The sequence below is a fragment of the Varanus komodoensis genome, unplaced genomic scaffold (assembly GCF_004798865.1).
Source record: "Varanus komodoensis strain SLA01 unplaced genomic scaffold, ASM479886v1 scaffold2, whole genome shotgun sequence".
NCBI lineage: Eukaryota > Metazoa > Chordata > Lepidosauria > Squamata > Varanidae > Varanus > Varanus komodoensis.
The window spans coordinates 16,859,843-16,887,793 of NW_025335568.1; the positions used below are offsets into that span (position 1 = coordinate 16,859,843).

Genomic DNA, 27,951 nt, shown 5'->3' on the forward strand with positions numbered 1-27,951 from the left:
TAGAAAACAAAGTTGAAGTAACACATGAAAATAAAATACACAACATTTAGGCAAGAGTGAATATTTAATTTCTTCCTTCTCCATCACTGATGTGAATGCCAGAATATGCTATAATATAAAGAGCCAGTGTGGTATAGTGGTTAAGAGCATGGGACTGGGACTCAGATAATCTGGGTTCTAGTCTCTGCTCAGCCATAGAGACAACTGGGTGACTTTGGGCCAGTCACACTTTCAGCCCAATCTACCTCACAGGATTGTTACTGTGGGGATAAGATGGAGGAGGAGATGTAAGCTGCCTTGAGGCCTTTGTAGGAAAAAGGCAGGATATAAATTGAAAAATAAATAAAAGAAATGAATAAGCACATGGCTTGCTCAGAATAGAAGACTATTAATTAAAAAGACCTAATGTCTTTCTTTGTCAAATTAGTGAACTTGTTATTGAAATTTTGAGCACTTTCAGGTTGCTGTACCCTTTAAGTTAGCAGCTTTCTGTCCCATGAAAATATGATCGTGAAAACACATGCCCAGTAGTATAAACCATGTGTGTTCTGCATTATCATTATGTGTAAAGCATTTCTGCAGATCTAACTAATGGATTAGAGGTGCAGCGTTCCCATTCAGTAGCTACGCAGACCTGCAAGATACCTGATGTATCAGAAGAACCACCATCACAATTACCAGAACAAAGGTCTGCCTCTTCATTTTTATTCCATCCATTCACAAGTCACAGGCATGACTAAACTGTAATATGGAACTCGTTTTGTGCCATTAATTACACAGATTGGTATCTTAAGTTACTTTTATCCTTATTGAAAGTAGTATTGAAAATCGTATCTTCCATCAAGCATTCACCACCTAACCACACTGCTTATTGCTGGACCATGAAATGGGGAAGGGAGGTGGGTTCGCCATGTGTGTTTTTCCTAATATAGAATGCAATTAAGGGCTTGCCTACACATAATATAGGGAATGTACCTTCTGAGCTTGGGAAGCTGCTGACAGGGAAAAAAGTCATTACGCACAGAGCATTGCACCAAGGAGAGGGAAGATCTAGTGCAAGTGTTGGATTATCTATCCTCTTTTACTTCAACCCCCCCACAACACAATTTATGTCATAGGCATGCTTGTTCCATTGACCAAAAGTAAGGAGTGATTTTTGTACTGGCCTGTAATTCCATCTATATATTGTACCATTTCTTACTGAAACTTCCAGCATTATAAAGTTGCTTTCAAAGCATTTAAAACTAAGTGTTAATTGCTCATCTTCAAAATATGTTATCTTCATTAGAAGAAAAAATTTGAAATGTTCACAAAAGTCTCAGTGGTGTTGGATCTACTCAGGTTCTCTGTTCCAGTGTATGTCAGGAAATCTGTAAAATTGAGCAACGTTCAGTTTTAGTGTAGTTAGCAGCTAGTGTTTCACTATATCCAAACTCCTGTTGCTTTTCTCTTCACCCAAAGGAGTAATAAATATATTGGGCACAAATTCAAATATTGAATTGAAAATTTTCTTCGAAATAGTGACTTATTTTCTGACTTTGGGAATGGAATTAAAACACATTGCAATCTATCAGGGCAGAAGCAAACTCAGCTTCCTCCATGGTTAAAGATCCAGTTCTTACGACTATTTCTTCTCCTAAACTTTCTGGACCTAATTTCCCTACTACATCTTCTAAGAGGTAAATTCTTGTTTGTATGTATTTTGTCTTTTTAAAAAGCTTTGCATTGGCTAAATTTATTTGTTTGTTATTTGCTATTACTGAAAAATGGGCTAGCCCAGTTTGAATAACAGATTCCTATAAGAAGTCCCAGAAATCACTAGCATAGTCTAATAGGAACAGCCCTGATTGCACACAGGACTCAATTTCATTGTGTGCAGTACTTTAAATTTTCACTGAACAAGAGGCTGGAAAAAAAATCTCAAACATGATCTTCTGCAGTGAGGAGGTTTGCCAAGTTCATAGGCTGCATATCTTTAATCTTTGACGGTTAAAGTTACAAATTGTGCAGGAAGCAATAATTGCTGTTCAAAGGGCAACCAGCTGCTCCACCTTTATTTTCAAGGAGTTTGTATCTCCTTTTGGTCTGTTCCACTTGCTTCTTAGCATGTTAATTAATGTAGACATACAGTATTCACCATTGTAGCTAGGAAGCAATTAATGACTGGGAAGCAGTTAAAGAATCATTGGGACAAACAGATCTTTTCCCAAACAACTCACTAGATTACAGTGCAGAAACTGGTTTCATGTTTTATACGTATGCATTCCTTTTGTACTAATACTCAATAGGTCTGTGGAAAAAGTCTTATCCTGAATTTATACGTGGCCAGAACTGCTGCTGGTAATTATGTCAGCAAATAAATTACTGGTTTTACAGTAACAAGTACTTATCAAAAATACTTCTGGATAGATAATAAAGGTTTTCTGGATTCATTTCAGACTCCCTTATATTTAACGTAGACTATAGACATCAGTGGGACTGTTAGAAAATCAAAAGTCAATCTAGTTCAGTGTTTTGTCCAGATACATATTTGTGGAAACCCCATAAGTACAATCTGGATGGAAACAGCCACACCTGTAAAAAGGAAAGGTTTTAAAGTCTGAGTAAATTCTTAGTTAATAATTTACTGAATGCTCAAAGATTTTATGCTGAAAATTCACTGTATAAATTTTCTTCTTCAGAGAACTTTTCTACAACAATCCACTGGAAGCCTTGCCCAAGGGCGCACCTCATCCACCTGCTGCTGTTCGTATTTTAAGTGGTAGCAGCCAGGTAGCTGTTTTCTCCAAAACAGCAAAAACTTACACTAGGTAGCCTGAGACTTGCTTGTTACATTCTGTTTACCTCATATCATCAATCACTAATTGCTAGTGAAATGCCTGTCAAGCAGGCTGGGAAAAGGGACTTAGAGAACTCCCTTTCTCTTCATTCTATGCGTACAGGGGTGATACATGTTGGGAGGTTCAGGGGCATTTTGCTTCCCAGGTACTCCTGTCCCCCAGTAGGTTATGACCTGTTAAGCAGCTGGGAAATCTGTTTTTAAGAGCTTGCTTTCTTCCTGAATAAAATGGTGTCTGTGTACCATGACAGAGCACCAAAAAGGACAAATGAACCTTTTTTTTGCAAGTTAAATGAGGATCAAATTTAGCTTGTCTGTCTTCTCATACTCCTTAGTGAGAAGAGTGCCTTTCTTAACATAAAAAGCAGCCACAGGTCGTCCACCCTAGCTTATAGCAAGAGATGGCCAGTCTTCATGTCACGTCTGTCTCTGATACTTTATAAGAAGACGCATTTCTAAGTCAGCCAAGAGGCTATCCTGAAGTTGATTTTTACGCGTTCAAAAAGACCAACCAATGGCACTGTGACTGCCTGCTTTTGGACAGCTTGGGAACAGTCTTGGCTGTAGACAGAAGTGCCAATGTTCCTCATACAAGGCATGCTGCACTCCACAAGATGGCAGCAGTGCCCAGTAACAACAGAACGTACAGCCATTCCCAGGGGCTACAGTATGAAGGGCAAATGTCTGTTTTCATGTTTACTTGGTTAGAGATACAAGTGAAAATCCTAGCTTTTGCACACCGAGCTAATTTTCTGTTATGCTGCTTCATTACGCTTCATTCTATTGGTATGGCATTTCTGGATTGGATTCATTGTTAATGACATGGCCTGGAAGCCTGGCCAGTGTGCTCTTGGCAGGAAAGGAGCTGGCTCTACACCGGAGAAAGGAAGGGTCACACACATTCTGCCCCACCCCACCCCGACAAACAATGAGAGTTATATTACTAAGGTGTGTCAACTGATGCTATCTTAAGAACTCATAGTACTTCCTTCTATCATATGGATTCAGAATAAGTTGGTAACATCCAGTTTTAGGGAATAAAGTTGCACGTGGAAGTTTGGGTCAGTCATGAGCTAGGAAAATGACACCTCCATGGAAGGAAATCACAACTGTTTGTATTTCCTTACTCAAAGGAGATTTCCGAATAGGAAAAAATAGTACACCTGGCAGTCCTAATTACGAGTGCAGAAACACAGGCCAGGGTTCCAAACTGGCCCTCCAGCATTTCTTAAATGGCCATTCCTCCTTTCCACCAAGCATCCGTTGTTTGGTGATTGTCCAGGTTCCATGCAGTTTTTTCCCCATTCTAAAAGCCTTTCCTAAAGCTTAGTTACAGGCAGTTAGGGCATGATCCTGTACACATTTAGACAAGAAAAAAGTCAATTCCCAGTATTCTGCAGCTAGCCATGCTATCTGAGCATGGTTGGGAACTGTTGAACTTTTTGCTGACTCAACATGCTTAGGATCGCACGTTCAGTTAACATAAATCAACATTTTGAGTTGGCTTCCACTCATTACTTGGAACATGTCCCTCAAAACTTCTTTGAAGTGAAATTCCGCCTGCAGGGTGACAGAAGTTCTTCATTCCTAATCCTTCAATATCACACATCTTCCTTCCTTTTTCTATATTAGTCTGCTACTATTAATTACATATTTAATAAATGCAGTATTTGTGCATAACATAATAATTCTTGTTGAATTAAGGTCCAATAAGATAAGAACTGGTTCTCTGGATTTGAATGCCCAAGTTCCTTTAAGGTTGGCAGCAAATGAAGTTGAGAGTAAAAGGAGCCCGCCCACACTGAGCACAGTGGCCACTCAGACTACTGAGCTGCTGGTGTTCCCAGCTGCTCCGGTGGAATCTGCCTTGTCTGTCCAGCCTGCAAAGCCCACTTTGGTGCCACCACCTTCTGGCAGGTATTCAAATTCTGGCTTCTTATATTTCTTCTACTTATATGCAGTCATGATAGGAGCAAATATTAGTTCTTCATCAAAGCACGCAAATAGTTGTCTTTCAAAATATCAAAATAACACACAGAGGGGCATGGACACACAGGAGTGTGCACACAAACACTTTTTTTCTAATGAAATTTGAATAAAATATTAGTAACCATGGATAGTTACTTTTCCGGTTGCTGTGCAGGTGCAATCCTATGACCTCTTGACTAGGGATATTTGAGGAATCTGGTTTGGGAGTGAAAATCCATTGGATTTCCTTAGTTGGGTCCCCAGTGGACTCTGACCCACTTTCTTTCTTTAATAGGTCTGTCTCATGCCAAACACTTGTATTGGTGTCTGGCAGGAAACACACTACAGCACTGTTCTGTTTCCCCACACGTTACTTAAAGGCATTGCACACTATGCACAAAAACTTCTGTAGTTTGCATATTTTGCACAAAGAATGATGTGCGTTGTGTATCTTGTGCAAAAAATCCACTAGCACTCCTGAACATTCACACTGGATCTCAGTTCAGCTCACGTCCTGGCCAGGGCTGAGCATGGGAAAGAAGTCTGTGAGCGCAATAGGACTAGATTCTGACCTGCACTTCACATTCCTCCTCCTGAGAACATTTTGGAGAGGGCGGTAGAATTATTTGGAGCCCCACTCTGAGGTCCTGTGACCTTGGAGCTGGAACTCCAAATTAGGAGGCCTGGCCCAAAACCAGCATGGAGCAAACTACCCTGGTTGGCTCTCCGAAGTCACACATTGGCCTTAGAGAGGAGAAAAAGGTAAACGCTGGAGGATGGCAGGGAGAGGAGGAGACTGGCGCTGACAACTTACACCATATTGAAACAACACAACAGCCTTTTCTCTCCCTCTCTGCACAGAAAAGTCATCTAGGATGAAGTGGATGCCAACCCCATGCCTTGCTCCTTGGACTGGATGCACGTAACGTTGGGTGTGTCCGAGGCTGAGGGCTCTGGCTTGCACCCTGAGTCTGGTAGATTGGCCATAATGAAGCTCTTTGAAGCCTAATGCTGTGTAACAACAGTGGCTCTAATTTTTTCTGGGAGGCCAGTAGCTCTGAGAGTCTATTTAGTCCAGCAGCTTCTGTATACCAGAGTTGCACAAAATAACCTCACGCATTTTTCTTCTGTTACGGTTTTTATGAGGGGCCAGCCACTTTTCTTTTAACAGCTGAAGTGAGTTATTCATTAAAAACAAGTATGGTCTCAGTGTAGTTGATCTAAAATAAGATATTATTTGCGTAATTCATGGAATGCGATCAAAGATCATTCTGTAGTGGTCTTGTATAACATTTTCTTCCTAATTATCTTCGAGAAAGCTACTGTACAGATTTAAAACTGTGAAACCTAGCCCTGTAATTTAAGAAAAGATGAAAAAGAAACGTGTAGCTGCTATTCCGATCCACTATGGATGGCCAAGATTTCTTCAGACCAAATAATATTATTATGGACAAGCAGATGGAAAACCTGTGAATTCCAAGCTGCCGAACCATTTGGTCTCCTCATAGTGCATGGATGGGAAAACTTTTTTTTTTTGTCACAGTCTTCATTCTTTTGGGGATCAGAGTAGCTGAATGCTTGCCATAGATACAGGTGGAGGCCAATGGCAGGGGGAGACAGAGCTAAAAGAGAGCCGGTCGTTCCTTTTCTGTCTTTCTACCACATCATTTTCTTTTCCTCTCTCTTCCTGAGAGTGCTCCTCTGTCCCACTTGCCTCCTGTCCAGTAGGCTGCAAGGGAACTGGCAGTGGACTTTGCCAGAGATCTGAACTGTATTAAGAGGACTTTTTAAATTATTTTATTTTATTAATTACTTAAAGCATTTTACAAGAGTCTCAGGATGGCAATATACGAAGCAAGAGTGGCAACATACAATAGAATATAAATCTAATAAAATCAATAATAAAATCACAATTAATTCTTAAAATACAGGAAAAATAAAAAGGGTTTGGGCTGACACTGAAATCAATAAAGGGAGCAGGTTCCACAGTTGGGGCACCACTGTGGAAAAGGCTCTTCTCTTTGATCTCCTTCAAAGAGAGCTCCCAAAGAAGGACCTCAGACAGTTCTTAGAGGTCAGGCACGTGTATGAGGAAGGAGGAACTCCTTCAGATACCTAGGGCCTAAACTGTTTAGGACACTATATGTCATTAACACCTTACATGGGCCCTGACTCAATTGGTACCCAGTGCAGAGGATATAGGACAGGTCATCATACCTACCTGTCATCATACCTACCTGTCCTGATCAAAAGCTTGGTTGCCCTGCTTTGGACCAGTTGAAGTATTCATATTGTCTTCAAGGGCAGCCTCACACAGAGTGCATTGCAATAATATAATTAGGCAGAGTGACCCATTGCTTTAGGCTATGTGGGGCCCACCCCTACCATGTCCCAGTGGAGGTTGGAATTATTCATTTCTGTGAATGGTATTGTTCCAGCAGATCAATGGAAGATATTAAATAGAAAGTTATTTGGTTTCACCAGCTCAGCATGTTTAAGTCATGTCAGCTGCATTTGCATTATGTGTCATTTTAGATTAAAGAGAAAAACAGTGTTACATTATTAGTGTTACATCTGTGGTTGTATTTTCTGAACAATGCTGAGCAAAGTATAAAGCTACAATTCTAAGCAGATTTAGCCGGAAGTAAGTATGACTGCAAGCGCTGATTCTGTTTCCGAATAAAGGATCTAGACATGCAAGGGGCCCAGTGTAATTGAACACAGGTGTCCATATTGTGCAGCATCCTCTTTTGCACACTAGTCAGTGAGATATCTCTGGGAAGCCTACAAGCAGGATATGCAAGCAACAGTTCTGTTGTGCTTTATGTATTCCAGGGAAAAGATGCTTATCTGTGCATTGTCTAACATGGTGAAACTCTTTAAGGGATAGGGCACTTGTCCAGTTCAGAACTGCCTATCAAAGTCTTTTCAAACTGATGCATGCATCAAGTTGTATACTAGCTTAAACATAGGTTTTCTAAAAAAAAAGATGCAATTATTAGGACCTATATTTCTTGTATAATCTTCTCATTCTCTTTCTCTGTCCTTTCCTTTGCTTGGTTTTTCTCATCACTGAACTGAACTTTGTATGCCAGAAATGTTCTACTGGAAAATCCATTGGGAAGTGGCCTCAATCCTATCCCTTCCACGTCAGTTCCAAACCTGGCCTCAAGACAAGTTAGGAATAGTGCTGCTGCTGCTGTGTCCGCTGCTGTTGCCATACGGGCCAGGTAGACGTCGAGTTGAATTCTTTGGGTATCCACAAATCTCACAAAAAGAATCGTTCACCTACATATATGTGCAATTTAGCGTAGCTTGTTTTAATGCAGCCACTGCATGCTTGTATTTTATAATGCAATCAAGATTCATCTACAGAGTCTTGGGTAGTCTCAAAACAGTATTTTCTCATTGCATGAATTAATTATCTGGACCTACCGCACAGGGAAAATCATTTTCAAATATGAAAGTGTAATGGTATGATGAATAGAATTGCATGGGAATTCTGCTTATGTCTTGAATTGATTACACATGAAGCAAATTTAATGCATTCTGTAATGGAATCAAAAAAAGGGCGTGCCATTCTAATTGTTTAAGTTAATCCATAGAAGGTGACTTAGCTGTTCAATTGAACCTTATAATTTTGATATACTTAAATTGCTAAAAACTTAGAATTATCTGGCTTAGCATATAATTTTTGCTGAGTTCATAATTCTCAAAAGCAACAACGTTGTCCCCAAGAAAAGATCTTCATTGGACAGCGAAGCATCTGGGAACTGTTTTCTTTTGGGCTACTACATCTGTCAAGAAAACCTAGACTACAGCAGAGCCTATAACAAAGGATTTTAAATGCCTTTAACTGCTGGGATTAGGAAGCTTCCTACAGTTTGCTTCAGATGGGTTTTGAGGCTCCACAGCTTCTTTTCTTCTAGGAGCAACCACATTACAAGGCATTTTAAAATGTCCAGGTCTGGACTCTTTTCTTTTTTCAGCATTGTCTCTTAAAAAACAATTCACAATTGGTGAACCGTACCTGAATCAAACTGAGGAATTTTCCTGTCACTACTGTAAAATGCAACTGTAACTACTCAACTTCTGACTGGACTTTAATAATTGTTTACTTTCATATGTTCTCTCTAAATGCTCACTTAGACTCTCTGATCACAATACCTATCGTTCTCTCTTGGATGCCCTTCTTATTACTCCTATTATTAAGCCACCACCAATGGAAAGTGGAAGACCATCAAGGAAATCAACAAGTGTTTTGGAGATGCAAAGAAACTGGACATTGTAAGGCCGTGATAGAAATTATCCCAGCATGACATGCTTGATGGGCACTCCTTTCATTTCTCCCTCCTTGTTTTTTTTTTTTTTCTAAGTCATGTGCCTTACATACTGCATGAATTAAATCATGCATGCGCTATTGCATATCGTTCCTCTAACATCCCCTGTCCACCCCCTCAGTAATTACCTCTGTAAAAATGGGGAGGGCTTTAAAGTCTTTTATTTGCACTAACCTTGGTTACGACCACTAGCAAAATATCCATACCAGCTTCATAGGATAGGGAAGAGAACTGGTGGGGTTCAGGAGAACCATTTCCTGTTCGCTGCACTGAAACATTTCAGCAGAACCGTGCTATAAAAATGGCTCCTGCCTGGTACTGGTATCAGCCACAGTGTGCAAATTATGTTAATTTAAAATACGCTGTTTGGTGATGTGTTTTGCATTTATGATGTGGCTCATGGCACTGAACCATTTTCTTTTATTTAGAGAAGTGACCTTTAAGTTAACTCCAAGGCGGGAAAATATTACTGGGGGAATCAATAGTTTTGACGGAGGTACTGCCAGAGTCGCCATCAGTGAGGAAACCATATGCTGCATTAAAGGTGTACTGTTGGAACAGAAAGCTTCTGTTCCTCACTCACTCACTGACTTAGCATTGTAAGGCTATTACTGTTGGTAAATGGGGCAGCAGATGAATGATTTTACACACATTTGCCAGCTACTCTATAAAGTGCTTCATGTTTCCTGGTCGGGTGGGACGTTTTGTTCTGTGTCATACATCCTGACCACAACTATGGTAACATTAGACCCAACTTTCCTTGGAAGCTTTATTTAACCTACAAACCAGACGTCTGTGTTTTTGGTGATTTAGATGCAACTAGCTCATTTATTGTGTCTAGCAAACTAGTTTCCTCAAGCTCAGCACACATGGACTGTTTTACTATTAATGTGTCTCTGGAGTAAGAGTAATTCAGAATATCCGAATGTCACTATAATAGGAAAGAGTTTGTTCTGCCGTATCACACGTTTCTTTAAAGCTATGAATACCTGATCAATGACCAACTGACTGTCCTTTTATGCCTTTCCCCCCCTTTTTCTATCCTTCATAAAACTTTGTGTTTGCCCCTTCTTATTGTTAATGCCAGTTCTTGTCCAGTTTTGTTATATATGAAAGTAATACCATGTGTCTTTCACAATATTGATGTGCAGAAGAAGTAGGTAGACAAAAGTTTTTCAAACAGCGTAGGCATATGAGAAATTCCTATGAAACTAGAAAAGCACAGAATTTCACAGCTCAGTAAGACAATCAATCGAAGGCAGTCCTTCATTAAAATATGCCTGAACTAGTGGAACTGTGTACACTCCAAGTGGACTTTCACTTGTCTGACTGCTACAAAGTGCTCTGTAGTCATGAATCTCTTGCCTGAGATGCCTTTAGGAATTGAACTGGTCTGTGGAGAATTGCAGGAGTAATCACATCAGAAGGTTGCTCTTCTGCTGTTTCTGATTTAGTCATGCCTTTATAAAAGTAATTGTAAATTAGGCCATTGTAGGCCATCTATTTGCTCATGCTGATCAATGTGGTTCCCACCGTCTGGTCTAACACAGATATAATGCTGGTTGAAAACTGGTTTTCAAATTGGGAACATTCCTCTAGAATTCATACTCCTTCCCCTTTTCCTCTCCAAAATGAGTTTCCTCCCTATAGTTAACATCAGTGATGGGGCTGTTCATATGTAACAATAGCAAATGGTGACTTAATTAGCTCACACTTTGCCATAGAGCATTCCAGGTTAAATAACCCAAGATTTGCTGCCATTGCCTGTGAACAGGTTCAGGAAAGTGGGATTGCAAGTGATGGTTATGAATGAACTCTGCTACCGTGGATCATACTGAACTCTGACCAAGGGTTGGAGGCCAGTTCAACCTACAATAGGGATGGTGTTCATGTAGCCTAGTATTCCAATTTACAAACATGGTTTTCAAGGTGCCAGTGTTCCATGTGCACTAGAACTTAGTCTTCTAGTTGTGAATCTCTATTGGCCACTTCATGACAGGAGGCAGAAAGATCTTCACAATCATCCACCAGAGTGATGTGCTGATTTTTCCAAGGGTTTTCAGATCCAAGGTAGGCATGTAGGCTAGTGCAGGTAAGGAGTATGACATAGTGGTGTAGTTCAACAGTTTGCCCGTCACACTGGATACAAGGTTCCTTTATTATTTTTGCTCTATTTAAGAGATTTTGAAGCTGCCTTTCCTTGACAGAGTCTTCAAATGGCTTCCAATATATACATTGCCACAAAAGCTAGTGACAAAATACCAGGAAACCAGCACTAAGAAATAAAGTCAAGAAAAATAAATCCAATTATCAAAGTTAAACCTGTACCGAACCCAACAGCAGCACAGCAAAACATATGCAAAAGCAATTTGGAACATATGGGTCTTCAAGCTTCTGAAGTTCCCACACTGTTGGTACCTTTTTAGGATTTATTTCATAGAAAAGTGTTAATGATTCAGAATTAAGGGAAGAAAAAACTGTGCTGTGTGCGTGTAGGAAATAGATCAGTGTTTCTTCTAGAAAAGAGGTCTTTGGCCATGATACAACTTGGTTTCTTGCACCACTTTTGCATGTGCTCTTTTAGCAAAAAGATCTTGAGTAACAGTGCTCTATTTGTTCTCTCGTCGTCACCTCTTTTGTAAGCTTGGCAGTTCCACTGTTACCTTTAGCAACATAAACATTTATCTTTGTAATTTTACAGTGGAAAGTTAAAACAAAACAAAACAAAAAATAGGAGTAAAGTAAGAATTTCTCCTATAATGCGTCTCCCTTTGTGTGTCTTGTGATCCTGGCACCAAACATTTTCTATGTTGCCATCAGGCAGGCAATCTTTCCAAATATTTCCTTTATGCCTGTAAACGTTATGTAATTGCAACTTTATTTTTACACCTGTTGATTTGCTGTGTTTAACATTCCAGAAACTACAAACTTGATTTGATATTTTTACTACTGTTGAAAAATGGAATCAATTTAAAAATAGGTTTTTTAAAATTAGATGTTTTATACAACAAATTCTTCATTTTAATTGAAGAAACTGGGAAAAACTTAGCTAAGGCTGCAACCTGTGCCCACTTACTTGGGAGTAGGCCTTGTTAAACTCTCAGGAAATGTGAGTAAGATTGCTCTGAGAATGTGGCAAGAAGCAGTACATGGTTGCAGTCAGTTTATTCAAATTATACTAAAAAAGCACTTAGCTCTTTTTAAAAATACTTTTAAAATAGTTTTCATGGCTGCAATCCTATATACACTTACCCAGAGTCAATCAGACTTGTTTTTGAGAAAGGTATTTGTACTCTTAAACTTTCAGTGAAGTGAAAAAGAACAACAGCCATAAGTTGACTTTTAAAAAACAGATTTTAATATAATTTAGTTCTGTAGCTCTAGCACCCATGAAGAGCTGGAGAAAAGCAGGGCTGTCATTCTTTGATATATGGGACTAATTGGTGTGCCTGTGGTTGAGATGGTTGGCCCATATTTTCTCACATGAACATAAGCGAATATTAAGATTTTCCACAGTATTTTTCTAAATTCCATCTTTGTGAGTGAGGTACAAAGTGTTGTGTGCTGTCAAGTCATCTACAAGTTATGATGACCCCAAGAGTGAAAACCCTCCAAAAGGGCCTGCCCATTCAGTTCTTCCATGTTCAAGGCTGCAGCTTCCTTAATAGATTCAATCCATCTCATATTTGGCCTTCCCTTTCATCTTCTGCCTTCAATGTCCCCTAACATGATTGTCTTCTCCAGTGATTCTTGCCTTCTCATGGTGTCTTCTAAGTATGACAGCCTCATTTTTGTCATTTTTGCTTCAAGGGAACACTCTGGCTCCAGTTGACAACTAGAGATAGGTTATTTTCTGTCGGAGTGGCCTAGGTTTGGAATATTCTCCCAGAAGAGTGTTAACTGGAGCTAAATCTGTATTTTAACCCTAGTGAAACACTTTTTATTTGCGCAGGTCTTAAAAAATATTCAAATGAGCGAAAGTTATTTTACATGCTGCTGAAACCTTTTGTTGATCTGTTAATTTTATACTTGGCTTGTTAAAAAAAAAAAAAAAACCTTTTGTAAGCCAATTGGGAAGACGTTAAGAGTAAGATATTGAGCACTTGCAATGACATAAACAAAATAACTGCCCGGGGAATTGTTCCAGATTGAAGAGAACGCACAATTCTTGTTTGTGTAAGGGTTTTGTGTTTGCATCTGAGGCCTATGACATCTTGGAGTCTAACCTCACCTGTACTTTCAAACCTCTTAAGGCAGTTGTTTGTTTTAAATATGCAACCCCATTTTCAAGCTAGGCCCGTCCCAACAACTTCAGTGGGCAAAGATTGGAATAGGTTCAACGTGTTGGTAGTGTTAAGACCCACACAGGGCTAATTCACACTTTACGGAGTTAGAGGCATTTATGCAGGTGTTTCCTGTGCAAACCAGGTACATAAGATATATGATTGGCTGCAGGCCTCCTGGTGTATGTCTCCATATCACATTTGTCAGACATTCTGCTGGACTGACATAATGTGCTCTTTGGCCCTTTATACTAGAAATTTTTCAACATTGCTGGTGGGACTTTATGCATCCATAGCTGAATAGCTGCTCTCTTTTTATCCTACCTCATCAAAATGATTTCTTTATCTCTTCATAATTTCCTAGAATGAATACAATCATCTTTGCCAGATTGTGTTAGATAAACATAGTCTCAATCCATCTACCCTATGATTTTCAGAGAAAGAATAAGAACTGTTGCCAGGTTTTGGAGCTTGGCCTGGTTAAACGAAGCTAATGTTTTGAGCTGGTGTATTTTCTGAGCGATCACCAAGGCCACGAATGGGATCAATCCCATTTAATAGCCTGGAGTAAAGCAAGTAGCAAAGATGTAATCAGCAGCAAGATACAAATATAGTAGGAAAGAAGACATCCTTAAAGCCACGATTTTGCTGTGCCTTAAAAGCATAAGTGATTCATCCAGAAAGCAATGAGAGTTCCTTTTTAGATGTTCTCTGAGGTTCATGCAAACTGTTTATCCATCAACAGCTGATGCAGTTTCTCTGAAGAAGGTTACAGTGACTGATTTTGCCCACACACCTGCGCCATTGAAATATTTTCGCAGATAAATGGTTCCTGAATGACTGAGAATATATCTAAAGGGGAAACCACCAGAAAATACTGGCTGCTCTTTCTGCTTTTCTTCTTAGTTTCTCAGTGAAAATGCTCTCCCTGTAAGCGCCTTTCTGATCTTAAGGGCTCATACATTTTTTTTTTTTTTTTTACTTTATGTAGCCTGCACTGAAAATGGCTTCCCCACATTTTGTACTTCTGAAAACCTCTTTTGTACACTTGTTTGTTACTCATGAAGCATAACCTAGCAACTTGCAATCCTAAAGCAGGCCAAAAATCAAAGCTGTACATGTTGCAATTGTCTGGCTTTCACTGTGTAGAGAAATCTGAGAAATGTTCTCTTTCTCCCAAAATATGTCACTGAATTAGGTAAATGGAGAAGAGCAAAATTTATTATATAAAATTTGTATGTACAGATCTGTTTTACTGATTTAATACTGTCTTAATACTGCCTTGGGGATATTCCAGGCAGGGGTTAGGCGAGTGCTTTGCATAGTTCAGCTCATGTATATCTCATTAACTTTTATTTAAGTGGCTCTATTGCTCTAACTTTTCATTAGTCACTGCAGCTAATTTAACTTCTGCAAAAATTCATTAATGCTATTTTCTGTCTCTTCCACTTAAATGTTCTTACAGTCTGATTTGATCTCAAAGGACTTGGAGCAGGTTTTTAAATCTTAAGACCACAAGCAAAATGTCTTCACATGTAACCTCAGAAGTCTGATACAGAAAGTAAAATATTGGATTTCAGGCAAATTGTCAGCATGACTTTCTACCATGAATTGAAATGAGATGAGAAAATCATTTCCTTATTGCTTTGGTCTGAGATCAGTAATGGGGTTGGTAAGGAGTGCTAGCAGAACCCTTTTACTTTCACATGCCTAGAGAGAGTCACATCTGACCCTTTGTCTTCCATCTTCTCTCTTGCTCCTGGTTCAGAGCCCTGTTGCCACTGACCTTCCTTCCACATTTACATCAGCATTAAACCTCCTGCTGCTACTGCAGCTGCGCAAGCAAAGAAGTAGTTCGTAAACCGCTCAGTTCCTTTATGGTTGCCACCAGAAAAGCTGCACCTCATCCCTTTCTGTTAGGCAGTTGGAAAAAGACAGAGCAGAACATTACAGACTGTATGGGGTAGAATGAGAAAACCCTGTGCCTGTTCATCCTGCCAGGGTGCTAGGAGCTGCAGCAAGTTTGGAGCAATAATATCAGAAACTGCCGCAACCTGAGACAGAAGGATCTATAGTTCAGGGGGGCCAGGTGGATGGCACTAATGAGCCCTTCCTGGTACCAGATGAGCCAGTGTGGTGAAATGCTTGATCTGCAACTCAGAAGATCTGGGTTCTTTTCTCCACTCAGCCAGTAAGGTCACTGGGTGACATTGGACCAGTCATGCACTCTCAGCCGAACTGAACTCACAAGATTATAGTGAGGGTAAAATGGAGAAGAGGATACCTATGTAAACTGCCTTTCAAGATGACAAAGGGATGCATATAAATATAGCAATGACTTTTCATTTTAGTATCTCAGCAGACTCCATCACAGTTTAGAGTTTTGGGCTTCAGCTTCAAATACTGGAATAAGTAACTCTTCAGCCAAAGCTAGCATGGCCAGTGGTCATGAATTCTGCCTGTTTCATTCCACAAAGTATGGGGAGCACCAGGTTGGGGAAGGCTTATTTACGTAGGCTGACCAAGAAACATTCCAGTATGTAGCAAGGCAGACAGGAGCAGACTGGAGATAGCAATGCAAATGAATGTATTTAGCAGCTATCCTAATGATGCCCTTGAATCATATTAACTGGATTTAAATGACAAGACTTAATGCTGCATATTAAGAATGGTGGCTGTATTCACCACAGCCTCATTATAGGTTCAGTCTCTGAACCCATACAACTGACTTAAATAACCAAGAGTAATCTGGTATGCCACTTGCACAGCCCTGAAAGAATTGCTCCAATTAATTCCTAGAGAGTTAGGGTAAAGCATTGCACTTAGACCAGAATGGATGCAGCAGAGAGCAAAGGCTATTGATACACAACTAGCAATTAACATATCATGTGGAAGGAGTGGATGTCTGGCTTCATATCCAACTAGGCATAGAAATATTAAGCGTGGGTGAGAAAACATTTTATCCTAGTCCTCCTCTAGTATTGGGATTGAACTGAGCTGTAGAAAAAATACCTGAAGCAACAGGGAGTTTAATAGGCAAGGGTTATGCTCTCCTCATTTTCCACTTTATATGTGATACAGCAAATAGTGATCCAAGCATTGATTTCCGGTTCCAGATCAGAACTGGGAATCTCCAGTATCCTGTGGATCTCTAGCTGTTGTTTAGGAGCCATAGGATTGCTTTGTAAAATGCATCAATGAACATGTTCCCACCTGGCTAACTCACATTTTTTTTTCAAAAAGGCAAAAGAGCCACTAGAAAATCTTTAAAGCTTTTAGAAAGATATTGAACAATTCTTATGAAGTTGGATATCAAGGAAAGCCTGTTGGGGACTAACAGATCATAAAAGACAACAGAGAAAACAGTCTTTGTTGTTGTTTGTTCTCATCTTTTAATGGTGGAAAACAGACTCCTTTGCTGTGGGGGGAGGGGGGGAAAGACGAAAGGGATATCCTGTTGCCCTGCATCTAATTTTTGAGCTTATTTACTCGATACATTAAAAACAAACTTAGCAGATGAACAACTTGTGAATTAGTGTTTCTCAATATTAATGTGGGGTTTTCTTTTCACAAAATATTACCCCATTAATCAATCTCTGACTGATACACAGAAATACATTAGAAGGCTGATTGCTATGGAAATTAGTAGTTTTAAAATCAGTTTGTTGCATATGGACAGCATTTCTGTGATTACTTCAATGGGATGTGAAGATTACTACTGGAAGGCAGACTAGAGGAAACCACCCAGAGAGCTTCGGCTACGGGTGGTATAGAAATTAAATAAATAAATGAGGAAACTCAAGGCAGGACTAAAAATGTTTTCTGATTTGGTGACATAAATCTTATAAAAATAATTCCAGTATGTGTGTGAGCCTGTTGCAGACAGAAAACCTCCCTGCTAGACTCAATGGATATTTGACTGAGCTATAATTCAAGCCTACTTTTCACCCTACTTTAGTCTTTCCTGCCATTAAAATACCCGGAGTTCTTTGCACATGGTGAGACGTTTTAATTCGTATTGGTATGAATATTTTATCCCATGAACATTTACTTTACCTGTCATAGATATCATCTGAATTAATTGTTATAAAGACTTTTTAAAATCCACTATTTAAAGTGTTTTTCTTGTAAATAGCCCCACTAATTAGGTAGACTACTAATAGTCTAATAATTAGATAAGCCAGACAGACAGACATGAGACATCTCAATATAAAGCAGCTAATGATCATAATGTTCACGTGCTTTTTGGAATTATTCTGATAAAAGCACATCCTCTTTTTAAATTCTTTCTCATTCACCTATTACTGTTTGAGCAAATCATCTAACTGTTGCAGATTATCATATCTTGATTGCATATAATGTAACTAAATAGCATGATTAAAGAGCTTTTTGCAACTACATTCTAAGACTTTGAACTTAAAAACATTCCTTAGAACTTACCTACCTATTGTTGCACATACCTAAACAATCCGCACCAATAACGTGACTGGAAAATGACATTCCTGGAATTGTATAGTAGCAGCCATTGCATAGTTCTGGTTAGGCTGCAGGGGTCCCATCCATATGCAACAGGAGCAAATTGTGGTGCATTCTGAAGCCATTTTTAATATTCACCTTCTGATCAGGCCAATAAGATTTTGCAAAATAACATCCAAATCTGGATAGTATAGGTTAATTGTGGGCCAAACAATCCTTGGCACAGTATTTCAACCTAAAAATCATCTCATTGTTTCCTGCTGCTACATGTGAACTGGCTCATTAGGTAATATATAAAAACCTAAAATTCTGCACCTTGTCTTCCCATTTATTTCAGTCTTGAAACCTGCTCTGATCATACTGCATAGAATTCATTATGCATAGAGAGTCAGTGTGGTGTAGTGGTTAAGAGCGTGGGACTGGGACTCAGACGATCTGGGTTCTAGTCCCCACTCAGCCATGGAGCCAACTGGGTGACTTTGGGCCAGTCACAGGCTCTCAGCCCAACCTACCTCACAGGGTTGTTGTTGTGGGGATAAGATGGAGGAGGAGAATGATGTAAGCTGCCTTGAGCCCTTTGTAGGAAAAAAGGCAGGATATAAATCGAAAAATAAATAAATTCCCCTTACTGGAATATCTTTGGGCAGAGAAACATTGGTGTATCAGGTCTACGTTTCCAGAGTGATGTCAATCATCATGTGCTAGACCTAGAAGGAAAAAAAAATAACACAAAGAAGTCTGCTATTTCCCAAAGTGTAAACATTGTCTCTTTGACTAGTTTTCTGACTTTTTAAAAGTCTTAAGAATGTCTGGAACATTACACTTTGGCCATATTTACCAATTGTGTTATTGATATACTTTTCAGTATTTTGCCATGCTCGGCATTTTAAAATGAGGACTTGCATATGTCCTGACTGATTTTATAATGAATTGTTGTGCATTGCTCAGAGATGTTTGGCTATTGGACAATATAGAAAATATGAAAATAACATAATAATAATATGTATTATTATTATTATTATTATTATTATTATTATTCATCAGAGGACATGTTCAGCAACCCCTTTTTTCTGTAAGATACATTCCTGCCTGCAGTTAGTGGGGACATCTGAGCAGAAGTGCAGGAGCATTTAAGTAGAGAGTTTAATATCATCTGCCTGCTCCTGGCTGCCATTAAATAGTCTTCCTCCAGTCTGTGTGAAAAACAAACAAACATGCTTGTTATGCTTCATTTATATTCTGAAATGCTGCTCACTATTAGGAGGAAGACTCTGCACATAGTGACAAACATAAAATAACCCATTTTATGACTTTCAGACTTTACTAAGGATCAGCTTTCTATGTGTTGGAGGAGTGCCGTAATACGTCTGAGTTACACGAGTAACTGAGCAAGTCAGTGAGCTTTACAAGTAGCTGGGTGTGTGAGTGTGTGTAAGAGGGAAGAGAACAATGAAGGATTTTACTTCAAAATGAGATTGAGTAGTTCCACCTAAAATTAAGTGTTCCATGTAAACAAGCATGTTCTCATTTAACCGTGTCTGTTCTTGTTCTGTGAAAGCCCTAAACTAAGAGGTAATATTGTGTCTCCAAACAGTGATTCTCTGGAGCCAACACAGCTTGGTGCATATAGTGGTGCCACAGTAAGGAGCATGCCTGAAAATGGCACAGATAAGCCAGTTTCTGCCAGTACAGCATCTGGACCAGCCCTCAGGCCAACAGGACCTCAGTATGCTGTCAAAACTTCAGGCTGGCAACCTTCTCATCAAGCAGGTAAATCGACCAGTGATTACTTTCGTTTGTTCATTAAGGGATACCAAAGCTTTTATATGTGTATAAGTTCACATTGTATCAGTTGCCTTCCTTTGCTTGTATTTAAGAAAATTATGTAATAAAACTATGACTTTTTTGTATAAAATACAAAATAAGCATCATATCAGAATAAATAACTCATCCCATCCATTTTTCTGCAGTAAGTAGAAGCACCTTCATGACTGGTATTGCTTTCAGAATCATAAAGCCATGCCCTCTTATTCTAGAAGTATTTGATTGTATATATTAGATTTATATGCCACCTTTTTCTTACAAAGAACTCACATTTTATTGTTGCCTCTTGAGGAGCCTTTTCATATATTGCCTGAGTGTGTAGATCAAATGCACAGTGCAGCACATGAAGAAGCCTTTCCCGACACACCCCATGGCATACATCCTCGTAATGTGAACTGGGACTTGTAGTTACTGTGCAAAAGGTATGGCAGATTTATATAAGAATACCTACAGGTGTGGCTTAATATAATGTATGATTAAGCCCAGCCCCTTTGTAAAGGCATTTCAAGAAGGCATTACAGGCACAGGAACTGGAGTTAGGTGTCTTATGATGTCTTCGATACCCCGAAAGCCATTGTGAAACTGTAGGAGGAGGTACTAGAGTCCAGGGCTGGGTGTCAAATGAGGATGGAGGGTAATCCAGTAAAGGTTCTGCCCCAACATTAGGGCAGGGTTAGTATGACTAGGTGGAACAGGAGGGCTGTAACCATTTCCTGTTAGGCTTGGTATCAGCTTTCTTTCTCTGGGCTGCTTTATTTACACAAACCAGCTATTGCATCGTGAATGCAGCTCAACTCATTTATAGCCATTTTTTGTAACCTGATCTAAAGCCTAGCCTGAACAAGCCTGGCTCGTTTGTGTCTTCCTCACATCATTCCATCATGTCTTCAGTGTGGCAAATATGGCCTAGCAGCTGCTGTTTCATAGACTTCAGCTACCCACATACCTCCTCACCAGCCCAATTCTTATTAAAAATGTGAAGTGCAGATACATCAATGCAGGTTTGGGCCTGGTCAGTGACTGGATGAAAGATCACTGGGGAAGCCCAAGAATGCCACTTTGAGTCCCATAGTGAGAGAACGCTGTAATGTGTGTGTGAGCGAGAGTCTGTGCACGTGTAAATGGTAAATGCATCGTCTAGAAAAGAGCATGAGCTGAAGGTTAACTTCTGCATTCTGGCACATGGAGAATCCATTTGCCTGATCTACGTGTACATGCCGGCCTTTAATCAAATGAAACTGGCGTTTTTTTCCATAATTGTCAAGTGCCAATGTTTCCCTAGTCAGGGCTCCACCAGCACATTTTAATCTTTCCATAACAGCATAATACAATTTTTAGCTGCTTTAAAGTGTATATTACATACTGTAATAATTTTTGTTTGTCACAGAGACTGGATATTGTTGTGCCATCATTCCTCATAGATCTGTAATGTTCACAAATGCACTTGTGCTTTATTTCATTTCCAAACTGTCATCCCAGTTGGATTTTATGTGTTTTGAAAGGGATTAATCAAGGGTATGGAGTTGCAGCCATTCTTGTGAGCTTCTTTTACGAAAAAAGTGTCTTGCAGTATAAAGCTTTTCATGCCACCTAGCTCAAACAACTTCTGGATGAACACTTTCCCCTCTTAAGATATGGCCTATATTAAGGCAAATGTTATGGCAAATGTTTTCATATTCTATCATCTTTTCAAGAAAAACACTGAGATAAGTTTGAAAGCCATATACCATGAAAGGCTATCTGTACAAATATGAGGTCAAGTTAAAATAATTTCCTATGTCCCTTCTCAGAGCACCCCTGCATTCTGAGGCAAAATGGGTGAGAACCAGGGACAGGGCATTCTTAATTAAGATGCATCCTTCTCTTAAGTAATCTCCCCATCAAGTTTCACCTGGAACAAGTTTTATGTTGCCAGGTGAAAATCTACAGAGAGAGCATTCTGGTGTCAGTTGAGGACTTGTTCTTGTGTTCCAGGCCTTAGATCTTTCCACTGTTGGTTGCTTTTAATGCCTTCTACTTCTTTGCATGAAATTACTTTATTGTATTTGTTGCATTGTTTTTACTTTTTTGTGTTTATCGTAAGCCACCCTGGTAGTGATTGGGGAGGTACAGATGTGTTAAATAAATATATATTTACAAGGACAAGCAATTGTTTTGGCTGCACGGCCTTTTCCAGTGGCTGGTAAAGGGACCCATGCTGTTGGGGTGTCTTTGTATTCTCTCTTTTGTGCTCATGCTCTCTCATTCTCGCTCTTTCTCACACACACGTGTGTGTGTGTATGAGCACATAATGGGGTAGATGATGCATGGAAATTTCTCGCTCTCCCCACACACCACCTTCTCCATTTATTATTATTATATTATTATTATTATATTATTATTATTATTATTATTACATTTCTATGCCGCCCCTTGCCGAAGCCTCGGGGTGGCTTACAACACAATAAAATACATTGAAATATAATAGCACATAATAAATTACCATTAAATACAAAAATACAAAAAATACATTGAGTTACAAACATAATAATATAAAATTAAAATTATCAGTATAAAATAAGTAAATAAATAATATAGGAGGAGAAAAGAGAAGGAAGAAGAAGTTGCCCTGGCCAGATCATATATTTTAACAATTAAAATGATGTTTAAATAAAAAGGTCTTTACCTGGCGCCGAAAAACCAGTAACGACGGTGCCAGGCGGACCTCTTTGGGGAGTGAATTCCATAGGTTGGGTGCCACCGCAGAGAAAGCCCTCCTCCGAGTACTTACTCTCCTAATTTCTTTCATGGAGGGTTCCCGGAGAAGGGACTCTCCCGCAGATCTCAAAGGGCGGTCGGGCATATACGGACGTAAGCGCTCGTTCAGGTAGCCCGGACCCAAGCCATTTAGGGCTTTATAGGTCATAATCAACAGCTTGAATTGGGCCGGGGCTTCAATGGGAAGCCAGTGAAGCTGACGGAGGACTGCAGTCATGTGAGCATAACGCCCCGTCCCCATCAGCAACCTGGCAGCTCTATTTTGCACCAATTGAAGTGTTCGGACCGTCTTCAGGGGAAGCCCCACGTAAAGCGCATTACAGAAGTCTAGGCGGGAAGTCACCAGCGCGTGTGTCACCGTCGCCAGGCAGTCGAACTCCAGGTAGGGGCGCAGCTGATTAATCAGCCGAAGCTGAAGGAAGGCGCTCCTCGCCACCACTGTCACCTGAGCTTCCAAAGAAAGCTCCGGGTCGAGGAGTACTCCTAAGCTGCGGACCTTATCCCTAAGAGGGAGTGTTGCACCATTCAGGACCAGGTCAACTCCACCCTCTCTGAAGCCCGATCCGCCAACCAACAGGACCTCCGTCTTGTCTGGGTTGAGTTTCAGTTTATTGGCCCTCATCCATTCCATTACCTCGGCCAAGCACCGGCTCAGCACAGCCACTGCCTCACCTGGATTAGTGGAAAATGAGAGGTAGAGCTGGGTATCATCAGCGTACTGATGATTCCGCAGCCCACACCTCCTGATGACCTCTCCCAGCGGTTTCATATAGATGTTAAATAGCAGAGGGGATAGAATGGAGCCCTGTGGTACTCCATGGCATAGCTGCCATGACGCAGAGACATGGTCCCCCAGCACTACCTTCTGGAATCGACCGTTGAGATAGGAGCGGAACCATTGCAAAGCAGTGCCTCCAACCCCCAATCCCGCTAGCCTATCCAGAAGGATACCATGGTCGATGGTATCGAAAGCCGCCGAGAGGTCCAGAAGAACCAACAGGGATGCACTCCCCCTGTCCTTCTCCCTGCACAGGTCATCGTACAGGGCGACCAAGGCAGATTCAGTACTGTACCTGGGTCTGAAGCCAGACTGAAAAGGATCCAGATAATCAGTTTCATCCAAGAGTGCTTGGAGTTGTCCCGCCACCACTCGCCCCAACACCTTGCCCAGAAACGGGATGTTGGCCACAGGTCTATAGTTAGTGGCCATCTCTGGATCCAGTGACGCTTTCTTCAGGACTGGTCGTATTACCGCCTCCTTTAAAGGGGCAGGCACTCGACCTTCCCTCAGAGAAGCATTAACCACTTCCAAGTTCCAGGTCCCAATCACGTGCTTGGAGTTATTTATTAACCATAAATAACTTTATTTATTAATTTAATTTAAACTGTACACCTCCAGCTCCACAAACAGGCTGTGGAAAGTGCAATTTGGAGCAGAAGAAAGGTGCATGGACACTCTTTCCCTGTACAATATCCACTTGCACGCTTGCCCCAGGTGACTGGTGTTGGGAACAGCTGGCTAGTGCAACCATCAGAGAGTCCCCAGCTGTTTCATAACCAAGCAGCTGGGCCAGAGAGAGGCACCTGTGGGTCCCAGAGATGGGGGCAGGGGGTTGTCTGAGATAACAGTCCATTGCGAGTGTTTAACTGCATCATGGCTACCTGGAATCAGCTGACTCTTCTCTGGGTAACAGCAGCAAAAATGCCCACAGCACTGATGGCCCTCCCACTGTGATCAAGAGACCTTTTGGACACACTGGGCCTTTTTTGAAATTTTAACTTTTCAGATCAAGAAATCAGGCTATCAAGATGGCTTTCATGATGCCCAATCCTGTCAAATCTCAGCAGCTAAGTGGTGTTAGGCCTGATTAGTATTTGGATGGAAGATTTGAGTCCTGCATTGAGCAGGGAATTGGACCTGATGATTTTCTAGGCCTCTTCCAACTGTATTATTCTACTCTATTGTATCCTTGCATTGATAGCTGCGGACAGGTCCTTCAGTATGCCCCTGTGGTTGTGAAACATTTCTTATTATCTTGTCTCTATTGATTTACAAATACTTTAAAATGTTAAAAGTATTTTTATCTCACTTGCACTATTGTGGAATAACTGTTCCCATAACTAAGCAGCTTGACAGAGGAGAGGGGTATGGGGGTACTTGTGGGGCAAAATAGCATGGCATCAGATGTGTGTTACCAAGTTTACACACTTTCTGAAGGGCACATATCTGTAAAAAGGGTATTAACATTGTCAGTAGTTTTTCTGTTTGCCAGAAATGCAGAAGAACCCACATTCATACTAGCTTTGTAAAACACTGGGAAATGCAGTTTAAGCTTAAACAACAATTTACAACGGACTGTTATTACTGTGGGGAAAATGAGCTTGGTGGAGCAATTGTAATATATGTATATGGATCAATAAACTATTCAAGCCTACACATGAACTTGTATGATGGGGAGGTTAACTGAATTCTTGTGGAGACTGGCTGGAGCTGAAAAAGGTTGACTGCAGGTTTGCAGTGATTGTAGCTTGCAGTGGGAAAGGTTTGGCAGTAGACAGATTGGGGAAGTAGAGATTAGGTTCTCTTGGACGAAGAGTTTAGGATACAGGGGGAAAGAAGGGTGAGGAAGAGAGAGTCATAATATGCATGCACACCATAAAAAGTTTGGTTAGAGACCACAGTTACAGAAATATCTTCCCATCTAGGTAAATACACCTTTCCCAGGTTCGAAGAGCCATTCATGTAACCAAGGACTAGAGAGAGCTTCCCACCTAAGCTCAGATCAAACTTCCTCAAAGGCACATTGCCTCATTGGGAGGGTTCATGACCTTCTCCAGAACCAGGCAGTCTGCTAGCAAGAGGGCTGGTCACATGTGATGCAATGCATCAGGAATTCAGGTTGGAATGAAAGCAACTCTATGCAGCTGTAAAAGGACTAAACTGGCATCTCCTCATCTCATTTTATTGATTTAATGCACTTACACAGCCAGAGTCAGGGAGGGATTTTTCAAGTATTGTAAGCTTCTGCTTTGGAAAAAAAGCATTGTTTTGTAAAATCAATCAGTAAAATGATAAATGAACATGTGCCCAATTGGCTACTAGAATGGGCCAATTTAACATGTTAAATGGCTACTACTATGATACTGACAAATGGAAAATCAAGATTGATATTAACCAGGGCTGGGGACTAATTGACCTTCCCTGTGCAAAAAAATTCATTATTCATAGCTCTTCAGGTGTACTAAATCAGCATATTAACAGGTTTTAAAGTTTCTGCACCTCTCTACCCCTTGGGATGCAATAACAGGACACATTGTTCCCACCTCACCTGAATGAAGACACCCTTGCTGGCATCCTAAGTGGTGCCCTTGTTGAGTACCCTAAAGAAAAGGTCTGGAAACTACAATCCTCTAGCAACAGCTGCCCCACAGCAGTGGGGAGAGCAGTCATACAACCCTGCTCAAACCCTGACAGTCCTGCTGTCCAGTCCTGCCTCTTGGTCTCCCTTGTCCTGGCTTTAAGGTGTGTTTATCGCAAAGCTACACTGGGCAAAGCCAGTGGCTGAGTGCCTCCTAGTGATTGAAGACCATATGGCAAGTTTCAGACACATTCAGACTAATTAACATTTTTTTTAAACCAAGTAACCCAGAGATGCACACCTCTAAGGTCTCTTAGTACACATCCCAAATTTGTTTAGGTTTCATGGACTCAGTGCTGTGACACTGAAAGTCAGACATCCTCTTTCATGATTATAAATAGATATTCCAATAAAAATAATTTCCAAATGAAGCCTTTAATTTGCTTGAATTTTTAAACCATGTTAAGTATACGTTACTGAATGGATACTGGGAAAAAGGGAATATTTCCAGTACAGCCCATTAGGGTGACATACTAAAGCCAAAATGAAAGTTTTCCAGGAAACTCCTATCACTAATTATAGCCTATCTGGAAATTTGCTGTGGCTTATACCTACTAGATGCCTCCCTGATATGTGTCCAGGATGGTTGGATGCCCCAGTTAGGCTAGGGAAGCTGTGCGGCTGGATTCTCCTAATGCATATTTTCTGTACTACTGTGGTGAAGTTGCCACAGCTGTCCAGTGTGGATGTGCAAATGGCTTAACATCTGAATACTTCAGTATCCAGTGTTCCCAGCTCAGTGGTAAAACACACACTTTGCTTGTAGAGTCATCTGTATGAGGCAGTTTCCTCTGTTCCTATCTAGCACTGCTTTAATCACCCAACACGGGGGAGCCTTCTCCTTTGGGAGTTGCTATCTGCAAATGGCCTTTTATCACGGAATAGCCCCAAGCTTCAAAGTTAATGAACAAGTTCTTACGTCCAGTTTTCTTACATGGATGATTTTCCCTTAGCCTAGTTTTGGAAGTTCGCAAGGTGTGAAGCAGTTTGTTCAACCACTCTATAGAGGGATTTTCCCTCTCTGGAAAATGTGGATGCAAACCGGGGCAGTGGGCAATCTAAACCATCCCAAGTAAAAGAAAGGACATGTAGTGTTAATGTGACATGCATTTTTCATCATGTGTCTTTGGATGCATTGCTGCCGTTTCATAAATGAATAGCTCAAGAGTTTGGGGGATGTAGAATTTCAGAGTATCCTCAAGGTGGCGATAAATCATCATATCTGTAGGCTGGTGAAGTGGCTTTTATTGCTGCAAAATATGAAGGGATGGTTGATTTTTAGACCACAGCTTTGCTTTGCTTTTAATGCACTGTGTTCTTTTCAGGTGATCTGCCTTTACTGTCTAACCTTCCGGGTATTCTCTGTGGTGGCAAAAAATTAAGTGTTTAAAAGTATTGCTCTGTGATCCTCCAGAGCTTCCGCCTTTTCCTTTTTCAGAATCTCACTTCAGTACTTAGTAGCTCTTTTATCGCACTGCTGTGCGCTGTTTGACATTAAGTGCCAGCATGGTTTTATGTGCTGCACCAAAAAACAAAGTCGCATGGTCCTTGCCCAGAGACCTTGCAGTTAGGGTCAACATACCCCTTCACTCAGCAGAAGTGTTTGGCCTGCACTGTGCCCCTCGAGAAAACAGGTACAGGATTGAATGGGTACTATCCAATAGTGTCCTATGTTAATGTATATGACCTTGTTCTGGCATAAATGCTGTCCAGTGCAATGCATTTAGTTCTTGCAAGTGCGGTGGTCCATTAAATGAACAATTACTTTTGGTGTTCGCGAGAGGTCATTTAGATTAGCTGCAGTACAACACTGGATACCACCCAATGTTTGGAAGTTTTCCCACATATTAAAATATTTTTATTTATTTATTTATTAAAACATTTTTATGCCGCCCCATTCGCCGAAGCCTCGGGGCGGCTTACAACAAAAAATTAAAATAACATTTTAAAATATATACAATAAAATACAAATATACACTATAAAACAAGCCGCCCTGGCCAAATAAAATTCAATAATATTAACATTTAAAATACTGCTTAAATAA

General features: G+C 40.4%; 2 protein-coding genes across 2 annotated transcripts in view; both read left to right on the forward strand.

The window, feature by feature from the left end:
* The window catches only part of PDLIM5 (PDZ and LIM domain 5), an 80,996-nt gene extending 79,428 nt beyond the window's left edge, over nucleotides 1-1,568 (forward strand). The window contains exon 11 of the mRNA XM_044428308.1: nucleotides 572-1,568. Within this exon, the coding sequence (XP_044284243.1) occupies nucleotides 572-740 (169 nt within the window). The 3' untranslated portion in view covers nucleotides 741-1,568. The remainder of the gene's footprint in view (nucleotides 1-571) is intronic.
* The window catches only part of LOC123022541 (PDZ and LIM domain protein 5-like), a 60,285-nt gene continuing 32,911 nt past the window's right edge, over nucleotides 578-27,951 (forward strand). The window contains exons 1-7 of the mRNA XM_044428307.1: nucleotides 578-688; nucleotides 1,575-1,679; nucleotides 2,682-2,810; nucleotides 4,544-4,756; nucleotides 7,903-8,037; nucleotides 8,957-9,094; nucleotides 19,501-19,676. Of these exons, the coding sequence (XP_044284242.1) occupies nucleotides 1,600-1,679; nucleotides 2,682-2,810; nucleotides 4,544-4,756; nucleotides 7,903-8,037; nucleotides 8,957-9,094; nucleotides 19,501-19,676 (871 nt within the window). The 5' untranslated portion in view covers nucleotides 578-688; nucleotides 1,575-1,599. The remainder of the gene's footprint in view (nucleotides 689-1,574; nucleotides 1,680-2,681; nucleotides 2,811-4,543; nucleotides 4,757-7,902; nucleotides 8,038-8,956; nucleotides 9,095-19,500; nucleotides 19,677-27,951) is intronic.